The sequence below is a fragment of the Theropithecus gelada genome, chromosome 5, assembly GCF_003255815.1.
Source record: "Theropithecus gelada isolate Dixy chromosome 5, Tgel_1.0, whole genome shotgun sequence".
Taxonomy (NCBI): Eukaryota; Metazoa; Chordata; class Mammalia; order Primates; family Cercopithecidae; genus Theropithecus; species Theropithecus gelada.
This window is the reverse complement of record NC_037672.1, coordinates 119,372,126-119,384,834: the sequence shown is the minus strand read 5'-3', so window position 1 is coordinate 119,384,834 and position 12,709 is coordinate 119,372,126. Positions and strand designations below refer to the sequence as shown.

General features: G+C 37.8%; 1 protein-coding gene across 2 annotated transcripts in view; it reads right to left on the bottom strand.

The window, feature by feature from the left end:
- KIAA1109 (KIAA1109 ortholog) overlaps positions 1–12,709 on the bottom strand; it is a 210,622-nt gene that overhangs the window by 59,497 nt on the left and 138,416 nt on the right. For both annotated transcript variants that reach the window (XM_025385484.1, XM_025385483.1), the window contains one exon: positions 1,285–1,382. In XM_025385484.1, coding sequence (XP_025241269.1) covers positions 1,285–1,382 — 98 coding nt within the window. The remainder of the gene's footprint in view (positions 1–1,284; positions 1,383–12,709) is intronic.

The following is a 12,709-nucleotide window of genomic DNA, read 5'->3' as shown; positions in this document are numbered from 1 at the left end:
CAACTTGGCTAACTGTTGCAAGAGACCTAGCTTTCAACCTGTCTTGGCTTTTGACATACCTTCCTCACCAAGCTTAATCATTTCTAGCTTTTGATTGAAAGTGAGAGATGTGCAACAACATTTAACGATTCAGTATGCTATCCTACATTGGTGCAGTTCCTGGCGCCCCCTAAACAATTACCATAGCAACATCACAGATTTCTGATCACAGATCATTATAACAGACATATAATACTAATGAAAAAGTTTGAAATATTGCGAGAATTAGAAAAATATGACACACAGAAAGCGAATATATGCTATTGGAAAAATGGCACCTTCAATTCGTAAAAAAAACCTCAACCTGTGAAATACAATAAAGTGAAGTGCAATAAAACAAGGTATGCCTGTATAGGATATGTCTAATGAACTGATAAAACTGGCAACATTAATTTCTCATGTTAGTCGCAATTTTTAACCCATTATGTTTCATTTTGATATTTTGTATTTAAAATTTAGTGTACAATAGATTGAATACATTAAATGCAATTAAATAACTTTTATGAACATCAGTATCTTAAACATTGGAAATATTAAGTTTTCTATTAAAATAATATAGTCTTTGTTTTGTTTTGTTTTGTTTTTTAAGACAGGTCTCACTGTGTTGCCCAGGCTGGAGTGCAGTGGCACAACCAGAGCTCACTGTAGCCTTGAACTTCCAGACTGAAGCAATCCTCCTGCCTTAGCCTCCAAAGTAACTGAGACTACAGGTGTATGCCACCCACCTGGCTAATTTTTTTGTTTTTTTCAAATTTTTTGTAGAGACAAAGTCTCTATGTTGCCAGGGCTGGTCTCGAACTCCTGGGCTCAAGCAATCCTCCTGCCTCAGCCTTCTAAAAGTAATATAGTTAACTGGAAAAGTGAATAAAATATTTCTTGCAGAGTAAATTATAACAGCAGTACTTGAAGAAAAACAAAATGTTCATCAGAAGGGAGTGGTTGAATAAATTGTTACAACTGTACAATATATAATACAGATGTTCAAGAAGATACAACTAATCTAAATATACTAATATGGAAAGGTATCCAATGTATAAATATATGCATATATAAAAATACTAACAGGAAAAAAGGCCTAAAGAATATTAAAATAATACTGTTAAAGCTTTTTCTCTGAGTGGATGGAGTTATAGATCATTTTTATTTTCTGTTTGGTAATTTATGTAAGATAGAAATTTTCTATAACAAACATATATTAATGGATTAGAAAAGTTTTTATAAAAGTATCATTATTATTTATGTTACCTTGAACTGCAAGTTTAGGGAATAGAGGAGGATTTTAGGCTTATCTCCATCTGCTGTTCCATCATGTTCATTCCAGAGAGGAATAGGCTGCTCCCCACCTAAAGGAAAGAAGGGTTTGGGACAATTTTTTTTTTTTTTTTAAATAACTATTTTGTGCATTTAAAAAAAAATCGTCACAAAATATTTTTTTTCCTGACCACTGATAGAGAAATCTTTACCTAAGTTACATTTAACTGAGGCAGATATATGAAAGATAGGGATAATTCTGCATATGTAGACATTTATTAATAACATTTTATATTCAATTAAAACACTGTATGTATTATTGAACCAAAACATATGTTTATACATCTCAGAAAACACATTTGAGGGAAAAAAGTAAACTGGACTAATTTCTTCAGCTAATAATGTGAATTCTGTTGCAGGGGCCCTGGTGATAAAGTTACTATTAAGAGAGCATTTTTATTTTATTTTTATTTTTTTTGCCTTGGCAATGTGGCATACACAAAATAATGTTCTAATATCTTAATATCTTACTTCTGTTTCCACTTCTCTTTCCACTGATTTGAAAACATTCTGCCTGCCTATCTTTCAAATATTCTGTCTTAAAATGATTAATCTTTTTGTACACATGTTGAGTTTATCATCATCCCAGGGAGTCTGTATAGGTGGGATGGAATTTTTTTTTCCCCTATTAGGGACCACAAATATTATCAAAATAACTAAGAACCAAATAGATAAAAAGCAGATTTTGTTTGTTTTGAAAGAGAAATTAATCTTTTTTGGGCTTTTGAAATTTAGAGGTCAAAATCTATTCAATTAACACTACGATAAAAATATTTTTTACTTTTCTACTAGAACAGAAAATAGGAAGAAAATAGAGGCAGCAGTCAACAGAAGGTACATCCAAGACAAAACCGAGAAAAGGTAGACAAGGACATAATTTGGCCCCTCAAAAAAGACCTTTGTACATAAAGATGAATAAATACACCAGAAAGAGAATGAAAGAATGATATGAATGAGGAGATGGGAAGTAAAGTATTAAGGATTTGTGGATCAGTTATACCAGAACATATTAATTAACATATATTTGGGCCAGGCACAGTGGCTCATGCCTTAATCCCAGCACTTTGGGAGGCTAAGGTGGGTGAATGACCTGAGGTCAGGAGTTCAGGACTAACCTGGCCAACATGGAGAAACCCCATCTCTACTAAAAATACAAAAAATTAGCTGGGTATGGTGGTGGGCACCTGTAATCCCAGCTACTCAAGAGGCTGTGGCAGGAGAATCACTTGAACTCAGGAGGCGGAGGTTGCAGTAAGCCGAGATGGCGCCACTACATTCCAGCCTGGACGACAGAGACTGGCTCAAAAACAAAACAAAACAAAACAAAAAACCATGTATTTGTATTTTGGAAGAATAAACTATATGTGTCTTTGTAAACTGTATGTGTCTTTGTACACTTAGTGCCTACCTATAGGCTTGTACCTTTCCTCCTTGAGCTATCCTTCTCTAAAATATATAGCACATAGATTACATTTTGTTTTCTCCAACTTATAATTAAGTACTTCTCTCTGCCTCCTAACTCAAATCTACAATCATCCCTTACCTAAGCCTCATCACTGATGACCCTACATATATGTATGCGTGTACTGTGTGTATATAATATTACCCACCTCCCAACCCAGCTATCAAGGCCTCTTCCCATCCCTGTTGTCTCTATCTTCCATCTACTACCAGGAAAGCTTCTGCTGTCTTACATTATGCTTTTCATTTCCCTGATTCTCTAACTTCATTTGCATATGGCTTTTTGTTGCCATTATTATTTTGAAATCTCAAATTCATTCATTCCTTTGATCCAGTAGTAGATAGTGTTTAGCTTACTTTTCAATGCTATTTCCAAAACATTAAACTACTACTCTCTCTGCTTTTATCATTTGAATTCTAAACCACAGCCCTCTTACACATCCCTGTTCCTTGAGCTCACTTTCCTTAAATGACTATATCATCTCACTTACATTCTGTTCTTATTCATTTTTTACTCCTAGGTAGATATGTGTAAATTCTAATACCTAATATTTGCTTACTGAGTGCATATATGTATCAATTCTAATACCTAATATTTGAGTGCTTACTAAGTGCTAAGTGCTAGTCTAAGTTCTTTATCACATTTTGTTTATTCAAACTCTTTCTGATACACCCTTATCAGCATTTAGTCCTTCCTTCCTCCATGATGTTTGCCAAAAAATACACGTTTCTGTTATATTAATTTATCTAGACAGCAATTTCCCTAATTAAAGAATTCTTAAGGCGAAGGGCCATATATATGCGGATCCTAGCAAGCAGTACCTTAGCTAACCCTCAGTGTTTTCCTGAATGCAATGATTAAGCACCTATGTTGCTTGATGATCCAACTCTTCATCTTGTCATTTCTCCAACATACTCCTCACAACAATTACTGCGAGTCTTTATAATTTTCCTCATACTCCCACAATTCTTGTCTCATTCTCAGTAAATAAATGTGTCTTTCAGTCCCAGTTTCTTGCTATTTTCTTTCATCAAGCTGTCCTTCTCTTTTGAAAGGCACTCAATCATCAAAAAGTAGAACTTAATCAAGCATCAGGTCAAATCATTTCTATGCCTCAATACATCCTCTATTTGTACTACTTAACTTCTTCATTCATCAAAAGTTCATTGAAATGTTTTTATTATTATATATTCAAATACCTAATGTTCTAAACAGAAGTATAAATTCAATAAGTCTGATAATTTTTACCCACATATCCTTGTAATTTGCTCATCACCTAGTTTGGGATCATATGTTTTTAAAGTTCTGAATAAGTAACTATGGAATGGATTATAGGATCTTCTTTTATGTTTTCCAAGATACAGTTGCAATTTCTACTCTGAAATACAGAATGAGTTATGTTATACAGAGGAAAATATTACATGAAATAATGTCTACATTTTGAGGATTTGTTAGAATACTGCCACTAAAAATTGTCTATGACTCTATGTATATCTTGACACTTTCTAACAGGATGGGTGAGATTAAGCTAGGAGAGTTCTTAGTTTCTCTTGGCTCTATAGGCAAGACCATGGTTCAGGTTATTTAGGAATCCTCATGAGATACAACAAACACAACACAATTGGTGAGCAAATAAAAACTATGTGATTCTAATTTTGAAAGTTAGCTGTCTTATCTATTCGATTAAATAATAAAAAATATTTTCTCTAAGTAATAAGAATCAAAACAAATCTGAAGAAAATATCAATCTACTATTATGATCTATCTATGTATCTAATACTGGTTACTCTTGTCTTTTTTCTTCAACCTTTTATTTTAAGTTCTGTAGGATGTGCATGTTTGTTACATAGGTAAATGTCTGCCATGGTGGTTTGCTGCACATGTCAACCCATCACCTAGGTATTAAGCCCAGCATCCATTAGCTGTTCTTCCTGATGCCCTCCCTCCTGCTGTCCCTGCCGACAGGTCCCAGTGTGTGTTGTTTCCCTCCCTGTGTTCATGTGTTCTCATTGTTCAGCTCCCACTGATAAGTGAGAAAATGCAGTGTTTGCTTTTTTGTTCTTGCATTAGTATGCTAGGGATAACAGCTTCCAGCTCCATCCATGTCCCTGCAAAGGACATGATCTCATTCCTTTTTGTGGCAGCACAGCATTCCATGGTGTATATGTATCACACTTTCTTTATCCAGTCTATCATTGATGGGCACTTGGTTGGTTCCATGTCTTTGCTATTGTGAATAGTGCTGCAATGAACATACGCATGCATGTATCTTTACAATAGAATGATTTATGTTCCTTTGGGTATATACCCAGTAATGGGATTGCTGGGTCAAACGGTATTTTTGCTTCTAGATTTTTGAGGAATTGCCACAACACTGTCTTCCACAATGGGTGAACTCATTTATGCTCCTACCAACAATATGAAAGCATTCCTTTTTCTCTGCAACTTCGCCAGTATCTCTCGTTTCTTGACTTTTTAATAATAGCCATCCTGACTGTTGTGAGATAGTATCTAATTGTGGTTTTGATTTGCATTTCTCTGATGATCAGTGATGCTGAGCTTTTTTCATGTTTGTTGGCCACATAAATGTCTTCTTTTGAGAAGTGTCTGTTCATGTCCTTTGCCCACTTTTTAATGAGTTTTTTTTTTTCTTGTAAATTTAAATTCCTTGTAGACTCTGGATATTACATCTCTGCCAGATGGATAGATTTCAAAAACTTTTCCCCATTCTGTCTGTTTACTCTGATGGTAGTTTCTTTTGCTGTGCAGAAGAAGCTCTTTAGTTTAATTAGATCATATTTATCCATTTTTGCTTTTGTTGCAATTGCTTTTGGAGTTTTCATCATGAACTCTTTGCTGGTGCCTATGTCCTGAATGGTATTGTCTAGATTTTCTTCTAGGGTTTTTATAGTTTTGGGTTTTACATTTAAGTCTTTAATCCATCTTGAGTTAATTTTTGTATAAGGTGTAAAGAAGGGGTCCAGTTTAAATTTTCTGCATATGGCGAACCAATTTTCTCAGCACCATTTATTAAATAGGGAATCCTTTCCCCATTGTTTTTTGTCAGGTTTGTCAAAGATCAGATGGTTGTAGGTGTGTGGTCTTATTTCTGAGTTCTCTATTCTGTTTCATTGGTCTATGTGTCTGTTTCTATAACAGTACAATGCTGTGTTAGTTACTGTAGCCTTGTAGTATAGTTTGAAGTCAGGCAGTGTAATGCCTCCAGCTTTTTTCTTTTTGCGTAGGACTGTCTTGGCTATTTGGGCTCTTTTTGGTTCCACGTGAATTTGAAAATCGATTTTTCTAATGTTGTAAAGAATGTCAGTGGTAGTTTTATGGAAATAACATTGAATCTATAAATTACTTTGGGCAGTATGACCATTTTCACAATATTGACTCTTCCTATCCATATGCATGAAATGTTTTTCCATTTGTTTGTGTCCTCTCTGATTTCCTTGAGCAGTGCTTTTTAGTTCTCCTTAAAGAGGTCCATCACTTCCACTGTTAGCTGTATTCCTAGGTATTTTATTCTCTTTGAAGTGACTGTGAATGGGAGTTCATTCACGATTTGGCTCTCTTCTTGCCTGTCGTTGGTGTATAGGAATGCTAGCAATTTTTGCACATTGCACAACTTTGCTGAAGTTGCTTATAAGCTTAAGAAGCTTTTGGGCTGAGACGATGGAGTTTTCCAAATATAGGATCATATCATCTGCAAACAAAGATAATTTGACTTCTTCTCTTCCGATTTGTATATACTTTATCTTGCCAGACTGCCCTGGCCAGAACTTCCAATATTATGTTGAATAGGAGTGGTAAGAGAGAGGGCATCCTTGTCTTGTGCTGGTTTTCAAGGGGAATGCTTCCAGCTTTTGCCCATTCAGTATGATATTAGCTGTGCGTTTGTCATATATATCTTATTATTTTGAGGTATGTATCTTCAATACATAGTTTATTGAGAGTTTTTAACATGAAGGGATGTTAAGTTTTATCAAAGGCCTTTTCTGCATCTATTCAGATATTCATGTGGTTTTTGTCTTTAGTTCCGTTTCTGTGATGAATCACATTTATTGATTTGAACCAACCTTGCATCCTGGCAATGAAGCCCACTTGACTGTGGTGGATAAGCTTTTTGTATGCTTCTGGATTTGGTTTGCCAGTATTTTGTTGACGATTTTTGCATCAATGTTCAACAGGGATATTGGCCTGAAGTTTTCTTTTTTTGTTGTATCTATGTCAGTTTTAGGTATGAGGACGATAGTGGCCTTATAAAATGAGTTAGGGAGGAGTCCTTCATTTTCATTTTTTTGGAACAGTTTCAATAGAAATGGTACAAACTCTTCTTTGTACCTCTGGCTGGACATGAAATTCTAGGTTGGAAATGTTTTTCTTTAAGGATGTTGAATATTGGCCCCAAATGTTTTCTGGCTTGTAGGGTTTCCGCTGAGAGGTCTGCTATTAGGCTGATGGGTTTTCCATTGTAAGTGACCTGGCCTTTCTCGCTGGCTGCCCTTAAGTTTTCTTCTTTCATTTCAGCCTTCGATAATCTGATGATTATGTGTCTTGTGTTGATCTTCTCGTGGAGTGTCTTACTGGGGTTCTCTGCATTTCCTGAATTTGAATGTTGGCCTGTCTTGCTCATTTGGGGAAGTCCCCCTGGGTGATATCCTGCAGTATGTTTTCCAACTTGGTTCCATTCCCCTCATCTCTTTCAGGTACCCCAATCAGTCATAGGTTTGGTCTTCTTATATAATCCCATAGTTCTCAGAAGTTTTGTTTGTACCTTTTCTTTTTTCTCTATTCTTGTCTGCCTGTCTTATTTCAGAAAGACAGTCTTCAAGCTCTGAGATTCTTCCCTCCACTTGGTCTATTGTGCTGTTGATACTTATGACTGCATTGTGAAGTTCTCCTGTTGTGTTTTTCAGCTCCAAGAGGTCAGTTATCTTCCTCTTTAAACTGACTATTTTGGTTATCAGCTCCTGTATGTTTTGTCACGATTCTTAGCTTCTTTCCACTGGGTTAGAACATGTTCCTTTAGCTCAGCTAAGTTTATTATTACCCACTTTCTGAAGCCTACTTCTGTCAATTCAGCCATCTCAGCCTTAGTGCAGTCCTGTGCCCTTGCTAGAAAGGTGTTGCAGTCATCTGGGAGAAAACAGGCACTTTGGCTTTTTGAGTTTTCAGCATTTTTGGATTGATTTTTTTTCTCATCTTTGTGGGCATATCTACCTTCAATCTTTGAGGTTGCTGACCTCTGAATGGGGTTGTTTTGGGGCTTTTTGGTTTATGTTGTTGTTTTCTGTTTATTTTTTTTTTTTAACAGTGGGGCCACTCTTCTGTAGAGCTGCTACAGTTTGCCGGGGGTCCCCTCCAGACTCTGGTGTTCTGAGTTCCTCCTGCACCAGGTTCCTCCTGCACCAGGTATCAGCGAAGCCTGTGAAACAGCAAAGATGACAGCCTGCTCCTTCCTCTGGGGCCTCTGCCCCAGGTACTGACCTAATGCTGGACTGAACACTCCTACAGGAGGTGTCTGGAGACCCCTGTTGGGAGGTCTCATCCAGTTGGGCAGAATGGGATCAAGGACACGCTTAAAGAAGCAGTCGGGCTGCCCCTTGGCAGAGCAGGTGTGCTGCCGTAGGGGAAACCCCCCTCATCCAGACCACCAGGACTCTCCAGAGCCAGCAGGCTGAAAAGGCTAAGTCAGCTGAACTGCAGAGACAGCAGCTGCCCCGCCCCCCAGGGAGAGATCAGAGTTCTGTGAGTTCTGTATGTATAACCCTGGTTGGAGTTGCTGAAATTCCTGCAGGGAGGCCCTGCCCAGTGAGGAGGAATGGACTGGAGTCCCACTTAAAGAAACAGTCTGACCCTACAATCCAGCATAGTGGAGTCCCACTCTAAGAAGCAGTCTGGCCACAATCTGGCATAGCAGCTGTGCTGTCTTGTGGGGAACTCCTCCCAGTGTAGACTGCCCAGACTCCCTGGAGCAGGCAGGCTAGAACTGCTGACTTGAACTGCAGAGATGGCGGCTCTCCCTCTGCCTGGGAACTCAGTCTGTCTCAGGCAGTCTCCAGCCTTCTGCTGCTGGCCAGGTGGAATTCCAAGCCAGTAGTTCTTAACTTGTGAGTTGCCTTGGGAGTGGGGTCTGTAAAATGGCACTGGTTGGCTCCCTGGATTCAGCCTCCTTCCTAAGGGAATGCATGGATTGATTTCCTGCCTTGCTGGGAGTATGCAAAACTCCTGTGTCTCTGTGTGTGCCCTAGTGCTGCTTCACCGAGACTCCACATAGCTCTGTGCTTCAGACCCAAGGCCCTGGTGGCAGGACTCACGAGGGGAATCTCCTAATCCACAGGTTGCAAAGATCTGTGGGAGAAGCCTAGTTTCCCCGGGTGAGGTCACACAATCACATACAGCCTCCTTTGCCTGGGGGTGGGGGCTCCCTGGCTTTTTGCTGCTCCTGGATGAGCCATCACCTCACCCTGCTTTACCTCACCCTCCATGGTGGAGCTGTCTGCCTAGTCCCTCCCAATGCAAGAAACTGAATACGTCAGTTAAAAGTGCTGAATTCACTCACCATTTTCATTCCTCTGTATGAGAGTCCTGGACCACAGCTGCTTCTAATCGGCCATCTTGGCCCACCCTCCTACTTTTGTGTCAATCAAGTTTTATTTCATAGTATGGCATAAATATATAAGTTTAAGTGCATCATATCCAGTATACTTGAGTAAGCTATTAACTTGCTTAAGCTATTTTGAAATTATAGCTAGCCTCATATTTTTCTGAAAAGTATTAGCATGACTTAACAAAAACTATGTTTAAGAAGTGTTATTAAGGAGTTTATTTCCTAAGGGAGACTATACTAAGTAAAAAAATCAGGGTTTTTTTTGTTGTTTGTTTTTTTTTGGATTAGCCTTTGGGGTATTGATTCCTTGAGGCTTCTTTCCTACCCTTCTTCAAGTTAGGTAACACAATTTTCCTGTGTTTGGGCACCTCTCCTGATACCCATGATTTACTGAAGTACCTTCTCAGAGGTACCAAGAGGTCCTCCATTAGTTCTTTTACATAACTACAGTGTGTCTCATTTGGACCTGTAGATTTATATACAAGTTGGTTGGATAGGCTTATTGTTTCTCTGTTTATTCTCATAAACAGACAAATATCTCATCAATTTCCATTTTCTTAATATTCATGCTTTTTAATTATCCTTTTCACTTGGTTAAAAGCAGACTCTTTTTCAATTTTCACTTACCTAAGTAGAGTGAAATTTTCATGTTACATTACCTAACAGTATACTTCCTTAACACACTATTTTTTTCTGACAGTCTAAATGTAAGCTTTTCACTTTTTCATATTCTCTTAAATCATTTTGCTAAACAAATACATGCTTTAACATATCTGAAATAATCTTAGATTTTTACATTGCTTAGCACACTTTCACTTTGAATATTGTAATACTAATACTCTAAATGTCTAGAGTTTTGTAAAGATTCACATCTGTCTAATTTTTCTTATAGTCAAGTTGTTTTACAAAAAAAAAAAAAAAAAAAAAACAGCTTAGTGTCTGTTCATTTGATAATCCATCTCTGAAGATAAAACTGTTTGATGGGCTGGGCTCAGTGGCTCACACCTGTAATCCCAGCACTTTGGAAGGCCAAGGCAGGCAGATCACGAGGTCAAGAGATCGAGACCATCCTGGCCAACATGGTGAAACCTTGTCTCTACTAAAAATACAAAAATTAGCTGGGTGTGGTGGTGTGTGCCTATAGTCCCAGCTACTTGGGAGGCTGAGGCAGGAAAATCGCTTGAACCCGGGAGGCAGAGGTTGCAGGGAGCTGAGATCGCGCCATTGCACTCTAGCCTGGCGACAAAGCGAGACTCCATTTCCAAAAAAAAAAAAACTGTTTGATGCATGAGCACATCTTAAAGGCCTATTTGTTTTGTGTTTGTCTATCACTACCTTGAATACCTTTTATCTAGTTTCAGAAAGAAAACTTTAAAATTTAAAAGCAAAAGCTCCACCATTCACAAAACATACTGCACAATAATTTTAGTTTATGGAACCATAAGAGATGCTATTATATTATTTGCATTAATTCCATAGTACTTTATGTCTTTATCAATAAATATATATCTGGCCCAATTCTAAGATGGTAACCTCCTTATATGCTTCTAAGATGGCCATACATACTCAAAAATAGTCTCTTCTGTTTACCTGATCAATGCTTATTTACATCTTTCTGAAACCCAAGCATTCCTGAAAGTCCTTTGTGGACAAATAAGGTAATCAATTTTTTTAAAAAGTATTTCCCTAACAAACTTGATGATTGTTACGAACATTAGTCTTCCTACATAATAGAAAATGTCGTAACACTAAATGTAACATGATGGAAAATCATGAAGAAGAATATAAGAAAAAAATAAGGAAAATAACTGAAGATTATGGGAGAGGGAAGCAGCAATACAGAGATCAGAGTACTGAGAAATTCGAGCTACAAAGGTTCAAAGTATTCGCTCTCAATATCCTGTTATGTTCTTTGGCCTTGACAGAATAACTGAATGCCTACGCTCCATCAGGCCCTGTGGTCAGCTAAATCATACATAATTTACACTTTAGCTATTTTCTCAAGGTTCATGGCTGTCGCTAAAGTCAGAAAGAAATGGTTCAAGGAGCAGATCTAGCCACTCTTTTGGCATTATCATCTGATCTTGGCACTATCATCTGATTCTCTCATAGTAAACAGCAAGTCTTCATGGTTAGAAATATTAATTTCCAGTCCTCTTTGTCCATCTTATTCTTCATAGACCTTGGGATATACTTTAATCTCCTGACTATAATCTAAAGGTTAAGAAAAGCCTTTCTCTCTAATCAAAACTACCTTAAGAGAGGCTTACCCTGACAGTCTGATACTGTCTCTACTCTCTCTCTCTCTCTCTCTCTCTATATATATATATATATATATATATATATTTTTTTTTTTTTTTTGTGAGACGGAGTCTTGCTCTGTTGCCCAGGCTGGAGCGCAGTGGCACCATCTCAGCTCACCGCAAGCTCTGCCTCCCAGGTTCATGCCATTCTCCTGCCTCAGCCTCCTGAGCAGCTGGGACTACAGGTGCCTACCACCACGCCTGGCTAATTTTTTTGTATTTTTAATAGAGACAGGGTTTCACCGTGTTAGCCAGGATGGTCTTGATCTCCTGACCTAATGATCCACCCACCTCAGCCTCTCAAAGTGCTGGGATTACAGGCATGAGCCACTGTGCCTGGCCTATATTTTTTCAGTAATAAAATCATCTTGAAAATATTCTTTAGAACTCGTAAGTTTGCCAGCTTGATATATTCTTAACAATTTTCCTATCATAAAAAATGTCATAATGTGATTTTAACCAGGTAAATGGGACACACCAAACAAAACTTGTGTATGTTTCCCAAGTTAAGGCTTCTTCAGTGGCAGAAAGGAATTTTACTATATACTTATTTCTTCCTTAATGATTTCTAGTCAACCATTTTCAGAAAAACTCCATGGTACCAATGATCTGATCTTTTAAGACCTAACTTGTAAAATTCCACAGCTCTGCAGGGTTTCTACAATATGATCATTAAATAGCTTCCTGACCTCAGATGCAACTAGAACCAACCCAGGAAAACCAAGGAAACCGGTTGTTCACACAGCTGCTACATAATTTAGTTCCTTCATCCAAGGAGCACTGTCCTCCTTCAGACCCTTATCAAATACTGGTACGTATGCTCTGCCTGCATCCTCTCTACCTCTCCTTTCTTGCCAAACTAGGCTTCATTCTTAAGTTTTGGGATATGAATTCTTCTGAGAAGCCTTTTCTGATCCTTTAGACTAGATTAGTTTCTCCTATGACACAGACTCATAGCACCCTGTTCTTGTCATTCAC